This window comes from Pseudozyma flocculosa, assembly GCF_000417875.1.
Source record: "Pseudozyma flocculosa PF-1 unplaced genomic scaffold scaffold00019, whole genome shotgun sequence".
In the NCBI taxonomy this organism is placed as follows: domain Eukaryota; kingdom Fungi; phylum Basidiomycota; class Ustilaginomycetes; order Ustilaginales; family Ustilaginaceae; genus Pseudozyma; species Pseudozyma flocculosa.
The window spans coordinates 544,250-553,571 of NW_006920887.1; the positions used below are offsets into that span (position 1 = coordinate 544,250).

Genomic DNA, 9,322 nt, shown 5'->3' on the forward strand with positions numbered 1-9,322 from the left:
ACGCCCAATGGCGTCCGCCCAGTTGGCTACTGCCCCATTCTTCTTCTCCCACCACCACCACCACCACCGCAGCCGCAGTAGCCGCCAACGACCCCTGAACCTCGCCATCGCTGCCAGCAAATTTGGCAGCTCCGCACAGCCCACCTTTCGCCATCGCCATCGCAACGTCGTCTCATCTGTCCTTCCCGCGCTTCGTTCGCGGCACGTCCTTGACCCGATCAAAAGCACTGCTACTACTACTCGCGCTTAGGTCCACACCTGCGACGGCGGTTCCGCACGCCGTCCACCCCTCTCTTGCCCGTATCGTCGCAGCCGCACCGGCTGGCGCACGACAGATTCACGCGTCCGCAGCCCGTCAACGGGCCACCATCACCTCCTCGAACGACACCCTCTCACCTGCAATGACGAGCAACGTCGGCCAGGCCTCGGCCGCCGAGGCAGCTGCACCCTCGCGCCACACCTGGACTCCCGCCAGCGGAGAAGACCTCGAAAAGTGGCTCAAGAAGCACAAGCCCACAAGGACGGCGAACGACGACGACGGCGGCAGGGTCACGGTCGAGTCGCCCAACCTCGGGCGCAGCTCTTTGGTCAAGCACAACGACCCCGCGGCACGACAGCGCGTCCTCGAGCAGGCCTGCGCGGCCGTCGACAAGGCTGTCAAGGAGCACGAGCGCATCAAGACCGACGACAGCATCCCCGTCCGCACCTCAAAGGCCAAGGGCCAGTCGAAAAAGGTCCACCGCGAACAGGTCGAGCGCGAGCTGAGCAACGCCCTCATCGAGTTTGGCACCTCGTCGCCCCAATGGCTCGGCGGCAAGTGGATGAGCCACGACAGGGAGCGCTTCGTCGACAGCATGTTTGCCAAGCTGGCCAGGAGCGTCGTCTCGGGCCCGCTATCGCAGCTCAAGGGCGGCCCCATCGTCACCAAGGTCACCGCCGAGCACGTGCGCCACCTCGAGACCACGCGACCCAGGTCCGGCAGCACGTCCAAGAAGGGCCAGCACTATCACCACGACGATGACGACGACAACCGCGAGTTTCTCCTGTGCATCCACTTTGAGAGCACCTGGAACAGCAGCCACGCAAAGGCGGTGTTCGAGGCCCTCGCCCGCGAGCACGGCGTCCTCCCCACGAGCTGCAAGGCCGACCTCTATACCGAGGTCGGCATCTCGTCCAAGCACCCCTGCGGCATCCGCTCCACGGTCTTCTCCAGCAACGACTTCTACTCTAAGGCCGAGCAGTACGCCATGAGGAAGGAGTACCACACTCGCTCGCGCGGAGAAGAGCCCGAGGAGCACATCATCCAGAGCGTCGCCCATGGCGACGACAGCGGCGAGGAGGGCTTTGTCGAGGTCGGCGCCCCGCCGGTCGCGCGCGAAGTGCAGCCCGCTCAGCCTGTCGAGGCCAGCGAGCCTTCCGTTGCCCTCGTCGAGGAGCCCGAGGTCGTCAAGGAGCCCGAGATTGTCGAGCGCCCGGCAGATGAGCTACCGCGCGTCGAGGACGTGTCGCAGGAGCAGCCGATCGGCGGCCCCGGCCCCGGCTTGGTCGAGGAGGCGCCTGCCGCGCTTCCCCCGACCGAGGGCAAGGACGACACCGCGCTTGGCGAAGCAAGCTCCATCGAGACGCGTGACAGGCCGCGCTCGGCAAGCCCGTCGCCAGAGACCATGAGGCCAGACGAGGGCGAAGAAGATGAAGCTTCTTCTGCAGCGAGCCGCGAGGCGTCGGTGGTCATGGGCGGAGAAGAGGGAGCCAAGACGTCGCTCCAGCCTCAAATCTCGGCGCCCGGCATGCAAGCGTCGCAGCTCGAGACGCAGAGCAGCGAGGAAGAGATGGTGCTCGACCTGAGGCCGCCCTCGGCTCGCGCCGCGGCCGAGGCTTCCATTCCCAAGGACGGCGAGCGCCAAAGCGAGACGCCTGCCGGCCAAGTTGAAGCCGGTCCTGGACTGGAACAGAAGCCGGCGCCCGTGATCGAGGCCGAGGCGGTGGCGGCTGAGCCGGTCCACGAGGAAGCACCGGTCGTCGTCAAGGAGCAGGCCGAGGACCAGGTCGAGAAGCAGGCCCACGAGCAAGCCGAGGAGCAGGCAAGGGAGCAGGCCGGGGAGCAGGCAAGGGAGCAGGCCGGGGAGCAGGTCAGGGAGCAGGCTCCGGGCGAGGTGCGAGCCGAGCCAACCACCAGCAAGGAGCCGGCCGAGGCCCGCGCAGAAGAAGCTGCACCGGAGCGCGAGGGCGTCGAAGCCAAGGCCGGCCAAGAGACTGCGCAGGGCCTTGCTGCCGAGCCTGAGCCCGCACAGAACAAGACGGCCGAGGGAGAGAGCAAGGAGCCGGAAGCGACGACGACGACGGTCCAGGGCAAGAGCGGCGGCCCGACGGTCGAGGGCAAGAGCGACGGCCCGACGGTCGAGGAGGTGGCAGAAGAGCGGCCGAGCGGCGATGGCGAGGTGACGGACGAGGCCATCGAAAAGGGCGGACCTTTTGTCCCGCTGCCGCTCGGCATCGTCGAGGAAGTCGAGCCGCCGCGCCTGGACGAGAGCCAGGACATCCGGGTACTGGCGGCCGAGCACGCCGAGCAGCTGGCCCTTGGCTCGGACGAGGCAGCGGGAGAGGCTCCGGGCGAAGGCAAAGAGGCCATCGAGGTGCCGCACCTGGTGCCGGAGAAGAGGAGTGCGGACGATGTTGGCAGCGAGCTGAGCGGAGAGACAGCCGCCGACACGGGCGGCGACAGCAAGAACGGCGGCCGAAGCAAGAAGGCTCGCTCATCGGACGATGTCGAGCCCGAGGTCCTGGCAGCCAGCAAGGACGACGATGCGAGCAGCGTCACGGCCACCGAGGCCAGCTAGGGACGCTCGACGATGTGCCTGCCGACACCCGCTGCCCGATGAGCAGCACCCCGACCGATTGACTGATCGAGGACGGGAGCGCTGGCCTGCGAGGTCCTGCGCTGCGGCCCGCCATTCCTGATCCACGACCAAGGCTTGACGGCGACTGGCCAGTCGCAGGGCGACGAAGCACAACGGCGCGACACGATCCGAGCGCGAATCCAAGTGCGTGCACCTGCGTTGCTCGACGTGCGATGCTGTGCGAGCGAGGTAGCTGTGAGCCAGTACTGTAGTGGGGGACGTGTGGCGTGAGAGGGAGTCTGCCGGCGAGGCTGTCAGGCGAGCTGGGACGGCCAGGGCCGCGCTGCGCTGGTGATGGGAGTCTGGTCCTGGCAGGACGACGACTGAGGCGGGCCACGCGAGGACCAGGTGCGGGGCAACGAGCGCGCAGGCCAGCCGACCGTCGCCCCAGCCAACCTGCAGCGAGGCGCGGGGGGGTCTGGCCAGCCCCTGCTCGGCCCCTGCCCAGCCCAGCCTGGCCCTTGCCGGCCAAACCGCCGCGGGGAAAAGGGCAAGCAGCGCCGCGGTCTGTCTGCAGGGGGGCGGCCAGCAGGCCGGGGACAGCGTAGCGGTGCTGGTTTTTTTTCTCCTTTGCTCCGCTTGCTTCCGCTTTTCCCTTTTCTGCGCAAGTGGGGCCTGTCGCTGCCCGCCGTTTGCCGTGGCACCAACCCCAGCTCAAGGTCGGGCAAGAAGTTAAGGCTGCCAGCATGAAGGGGCTGGCTCGATGGCGGGTCGGTGGTGCAAGGCGGACGGGGTGGGTCTACAGCACACAGCGCTACGGCACAACGAGCTGGCGCGGGCTCGTGTGACTGACTCTGCGCTTAGCCGGCCTCTCTTTTGGCTGCTGGCCTGTGGGCAGGCAGATCTGTCTGCCTGCGTTGCTTTGGGTTGATTTCGGCAAGGCAGGGTCTGCTGGTCTCTCTATCTCTCTCTGGGTGGGAGGGCTGCTCTGCCGCCTGTCACCGAGCGAGCGCAGCGCAGCGCAGGGGGTACTGCTGCAGCGAGCGGGGAGCAGGCCACCCAGTCTAGCTCGAGCTACAGAAGTAGGCAAGAAGGCAGCATGGGCCAACTCGGAGCGAGGCGAACGACAAAGGGAAGCCAGGCAGGGCCCACCCACGCGAGACGGAAGAGGAGAAGCAAGAGACGAGAGCAGAGGCAGATCGACAGACAGGCTAGGATCGACGCCCCGCCTGCCTGCCTGCCTGCGCCCGAGCCAAAGCAAGACGCCGCTCGTCCGCTTCCCAAACCTACTCAACCCTCACCACCGTCTGCCTCTTCTGGCCGCCCCGCCACCCTTATCTCTCCCTCCCTCTTGACCCTCCTCCCCTTCGACCCTTCTGCCCACCAATCACCCCCTCTCCTGGCCCATCGACCCGTTGGTCATGGCCCCTCGATCGTCTTGCCCACCAACAGTCAATCCTTGACCCTTCACCCCTGCCTCGAACCCCAACCTCGTCCACCTTCACGCCCCGCTACGACCTCCCCAACCGCCATGTCTGCCTTGCCTTCAACGTCGCCCTCGGCGTCGGGCGCGGGCGACGTCGCTGCCCCCTCTGAAAAGCAGCAGCACAGCTCCAGCGACATCGCCGCCGCCACCGACACGCTCCCCGCACTCGCTGCATCCTCCCCTCTTGATGCCCCTGCCCCCGTCCAACGACCCACCGGCACCCTGATGCGCATCTACTCCAAGCCCATCACCCAGATTGTCCTGCTCGGCCTCGTCTGCTTCCTCACCGCCGGCTTCTTCAACGCCCTCAGCGGCATCGGCGGAGGCGGACAGGTCTCGGCCGACGCCGCCAACACCGCCAACCTCGCCCTCTACTCGGTCTTTGCCGTCGTCTCCTTCTTCAGCGGATCCATCCTCAACCGCCTCGGCAGCCGCCTCACCCTCTTCCTCGGCGCTCTCGGATACTGCCTCTACATCATCTCGTTCCTCGTCTACAACATCTACGCCAACAAGGGCTTCGTCATCGCCGCCGGCGCCATCCTCGGCGTGTGCGCATCCCTCCTCTGGGTCGCCCAGGGCTCCCTCATGCTCTCGATCCCCACCGAGTCGCAAAAGGGCCAGTTCATCGCCGTCTTCTGGTGCATCTTCAACCTCGGAGCGTGCCTCGGCAGCGCCATCGAGCTCGGCCTCACCTACCACTCGACCCAGAACACGGTCAGCAACGGCGTCTACGCCAGCTTCGTCGTCCTCACGGGCCTCGGCGCCTGCTGCGCCATGCTGCTGCGCGACCCGGCCAAGATGATCCGCGACGACGGCACCCGCGTCACGGTTCCCCGCCAGACGAGCTGGCGCACCGAGTTCCGCGGCCTCTTCCAGCTCCTCGTCTCGGACAGGTGGATCGTGTGCCTGTTTCCCCTCTTTGCCGCCTCCAACTTTTTCTACTGCTACCAGTTCAACGACTTCAACTCGCCCCTCTTTACGCTGCGCACCCGCGCCCTCAACAGCTTCCTCTACTGGGCGTCGCAGATGGGCTCGAGCGTGGCCATGGGCCGCCTCCTCGACAGCCGCCGCATGTGCCGCCGCTCGCGCGCCTGGGTCGGCTGGTCGGTCGTCTTTGTGCTGGTGTGGACCGTATGGGGCGGCTCGTACGCCAAGCAGCTCCAGTACACGCGCGCCGACACCCAGCAGCCCTGGTGGGACGCGCGGCGCATCGACTTTACCCAGTCGCGCAGCTACGCCGGCCTGTGCATCCTCTACATCCTCATGGGCGTCCTCGACGCCTGCTTCCAGACCTACGCCTACTACGTCATCGGCACCGTCTCCAACGACCCGGCCAAGCTCGGCTTCCTCGCCGGCTTCTACAAGAGCTTCCAGTCGGCCGGCGCCGCCGTCGCCTTCGCCATGGACTCCAAGTACGAGCCCTTCATGACCAACCTCGCCACCGGCTGGGCCCTCTGCGCCGCCGGCATGGTCTGCGCCCTGCCCGTCATTGCGCTCCGCGTCACCAACACCACGGTCGAGGCGTCGCCCGTCGGCGGCGTCGAGGGCGCGCGCAACAGCGAGAGCGACGTCGAATCGGCACGCGCATCCACGGGCGGCGGCGGCGTCGTCGTCGCGACAAAGGAGGAAGACGTCTCGACGCCTGGTAGCGAAAAGGCCTAGACGCAGGTGCGCGCGTCCTCCCGCCGCCGCGCAATACCCCCGCTCCTTGGGCTCGTTCCCTCATTCCCACTTCCTTTCCGCTTCATCTCTCATCGGGCCCTTCTCTACCTGTGAACTCCTCTCCTCTACGATCTGCGCTGTACTCTAGAACCACGGACTCTCTGCCACGCCAAGCCACGCCATGCCCCACCCTGCCTCGCCCCACCCTGCCTCGCCTCGCCTCGCCTCGCCGTGCCGTGCCGTGCCTTGCCGTGCCGTGGCTTCTTGCCAAGTGCTCCCGCGTCTGAACGTCTACCAGTCGACCATGGATCGACAAGGGGACGCACCGTATCATCGCACAGATCACGGCGGCCGGACCATCAGAGGCAGCCTCTGAACGGGCCACCCCATGCCCCCAAGACTCCGGAAGGCGGACGCGCATCGGCATCTCCATATGGGAATGTACCATTTATGTATGCAACATTTTGGCACTCCGACATGGTCCGGGGGTTTAGCTCAGTTGGCAGAGCGTTCGCTTAGCACGGCACAGCATCTCGAGCTGTACAAGTGATCTGCGAAAGGTCGCGTGTTCGACTCATGCAGTCTCCATCCTTCTCTTTTGCTTTTTTGGGAGCCCAAGGATCGAGACTCGACCTTGCGATGGTGGACCATGTCCTTGGATGTCGCTCCGGCTTCAAGGCCTCGACCGTCGTCGTCGTCGTCGTCGCTGCTGATCGTTACCCCGAGCGCGGCGCGGCGCGGTATCGCCTCGAATCCACTCGACCTTGCACGGACCTGACTGGTCCCCGGCGCAGCACGAGCCAAAGAAAGCGAGCGAGCGGGGAGGAAGGTGCCGCCCGGCTCACTCCACACTAAAGACTGGGAATCCATGCATCGCGCAGGATCGCGGTCAGTCTACGGGCAGGGCCGGGCTAGGAGGTCGACAGACATGCAGGACTACCACCATCAAGGCGCGACGCTCGAGCTTTTCCCCGGACTCGTTACTACACTTCGAGCACCCGCTTCGCCTCGCCATGCACACGAGACCTCGCTCCTGCTGCAAAGCCACTTGCATCGAGACCGGTGCGGCGGCCGTTGCCGTCGTTGCCCTAGCCGTGCCATCGTCGTTGGCGCTCTTTGCGGGACAGGATGGGGGTTGCTCTTTCAGCTCGACGATCCATGGCAACCAAAGGGGGTGCTGCCCGTCTACACGCAGGCCGCGTGGGTGACGGTGCGCGTACCGCTTGTCGTGCTCGAGTGCCAAGGGAGGGTGTGTTCGTCCTTGTCCGCAAGCATGGGCGGGGGGCCACGGGTTGATGGCAGCTTCGGGCGGCCACGCACCTTGTCGTCAGTCTCGACCTTCTAGTGCTCCCTCCCAGTGCACGCGACAAGCTGAGCCGATGGACAGGCTGCGCCGGCGAGAGGAGGCTAGAGTTTGCGCGCAACCAACCGGCCGTCGTTGCGAGCAGGAGAGCGAGAAGCGAGGAGCGAAGGTGTGTAGAAGTATCTGCCCATCGTCGGGCCATCCGAGCGGCGTCGTCGTGCTCAAGATCCCACCCCGACGCGACGGGAAGACGGTAACTTGAGCACCTTTCATCCGTGCAGAGGGAGAAAGGGGGGCGCGAGCTCGAACACGACGGCCCAGTGAAGGTCGCATCGGTGCCAGAGGCAGAGAGTGGGTGTTGGTGCATCGATGCGAAAGGGGAAGACGTACGGTCCGGACCAGCACACTCGCCCCCTAGGCTTGCCTCTGCCATGCCATGCCATGCCATGCCCTGCTGGCCAGCCTCGCAACGTCGCACCGACAACCCAAGACAGAATCTCCTGAGCCTGCGCTCGAGTGCGGCCAGACGGAGCCAACATAGGCGGGCCGCGCCACTCACCTCGGAAAACCGGCCCAACTGCCCCCATCCCCCCGCTCGCCGCGGCTCGCCGTCGTCTGGTCGAGTCGACAGCTCATCAACCCCGGCGCTACCGGGTCCGCCTCTTCCCTTTGTCGACCTAAGCGTCCAGTTCGTGCACAGTACAGCCCCGCCCAGCATAGCGCACCGCATAGCAAGCGAGGCTTCCCTCCTGCACGGCCCTCTTTCGTCGCACCTCAGCCGCTTCTCTCTGGCACGCTGGCACGTTGTCACGCGGGCGCGGGCGGCTCGAAGTGGTGTTGTACAAATGGATTCTGGTTCTGCGAGCCCATGCCTATGTCTATCAGAGGGTACAAATACATGCCCACGTCGTCGTGTCTGCGCTGGTCGACGGCGGCCCCATGGGTTGGGTCCGCGTCTCTACTAATGAGAGCTCTTGCGTGGCTCTAAACGAAAGCCGTCTGGCACGGTGGGCGGTCTGGTAGTGTTACAAGGTGTGCCAGCGGCCTTCAAGGTTGGCTCAAGGTCGCGATGATCGGGGAATCAATGCTGAATCTGGTGATGGTGGGGGTGCTGGATCCGGCGGTGGTGGCAACTGCGTCTCTGGCTCTGTCTCTGTTCCAGTTCCTGCATCTGCTTCGTCGTTGTCTCCGTCTCCGTCTCCGTCTCCGTCTCGATCTCGATCTCGGTCGCGGTCGCTTCCTCTGCGTCGTGGTACGACGCTGTTGGCGCGCGCCTTTGCCTGCTCGTTGCGCCATCTCCTCGCCTCGGCCTCGACGTCCATCATGGCCCTCTGCACGCTCGGAAACTCGAGCACGCCGCGTAAGAGCTCGCCGACCGTGTAGCGCCGCATGAGGGTCTGCGTGACGTGGTTGTTGGTCGTCGCGGCGAGGAGGTCTTGCCTGCTTCGTTGCATGTGGGCCGGCGCGTCGTGGTGCAGTATCGTCGGGCTGAGTTGCCGGAAGCACTCGGGCGGCAGCACCTTGTCCGCGCGGTTCCAGTCGGCCGCGTCGTAGCGCCAGCGCACCAGCTCTATGTCGGGATCCTGCGGCCGATCCTCGAGGTCTTCCGTCCGGATTCGGCGATGGATGACGGTGCCGACGTCGTCGAGGATACTCTGGAGCAGTGCCCGCCCTACGCGCGCGTCGCCGTCGACCGGACAGAGGTCCGCGCGGAGCTCTTCGAGAGCCTCTTGAGGGGATGGGAGTGGTTGCGACGGCGCTGCGACGTGGATATCGGGCGTGGATGCGGACGGGCCGGGTGGTGGATCGCTGCCTGGACACGTGTCGTCGTGGTCAGCCATTTGATGGTCCTCGACAGGACGCTGGTCCTGGCGATGGGCGTCCTCGTCAGGCTCGGGTTCGACAATCTCTTCGACGTCAGATCCGGCGTCGTCAACCTCGCTTCGGCTGGCGGTTTTGCTGTTGCTGCTGCCTCCGCCGTCGTCGCCCACGATTGCAGCCCGCTTGCGGTTGTCGTCGTCGTCGTCGTCGATC

The 9,322-nt window shown here is 65.9% G+C and overlaps 3 protein-coding genes across 3 annotated transcripts; 2 read left to right on the forward strand and 1 right to left on the reverse strand.

Annotated features, from left to right (window-relative positions):
- Positions 1 to 401: 401 nt before the first annotated feature.
- PFL1_05430 (uncharacterized protein) lies at positions 402 to 2,837 on the forward strand (the record flags this gene model as incomplete). Its single annotated transcript, XM_007882961.1, has 1 exon — positions 402 to 2,837. The coding sequence occupies one exon, from the start codon at positions 402 to 404 to the stop codon at positions 2,835 to 2,837; it is 2,436 nt and encodes an 811-aa protein (XP_007881152.1).
- A 1,531-nt stretch (positions 2,838 to 4,368) lies between these two features.
- On the forward strand, positions 4,369 to 5,985 carry PFL1_05431 (uncharacterized protein; the record flags this gene model as incomplete). Its single annotated transcript, XM_007882962.1, has 1 exon — positions 4,369 to 5,985. The coding sequence occupies one exon, from the start codon at positions 4,369 to 4,371 to the stop codon at positions 5,983 to 5,985; it is 1,617 nt and encodes a 538-aa protein (XP_007881153.1).
- A 2,384-nt stretch (positions 5,986 to 8,369) lies between these two features.
- PFL1_05432 (uncharacterized protein) lies at positions 8,370 to 9,129 on the reverse strand (the record flags this gene model as incomplete). The annotated part of the gene is made up of 2 exons (XM_007882963.1): positions 8,370 to 8,399; positions 8,545 to 9,129. 2 exons carry the CDS (start codon positions 9,127 to 9,129, stop codon positions 8,370 to 8,372), a joined length of 615 nt encoding a protein of 204 aa, XP_007881154.1.
- Between the last annotated feature and the right edge of the window lie 193 nt (positions 9,130 to 9,322).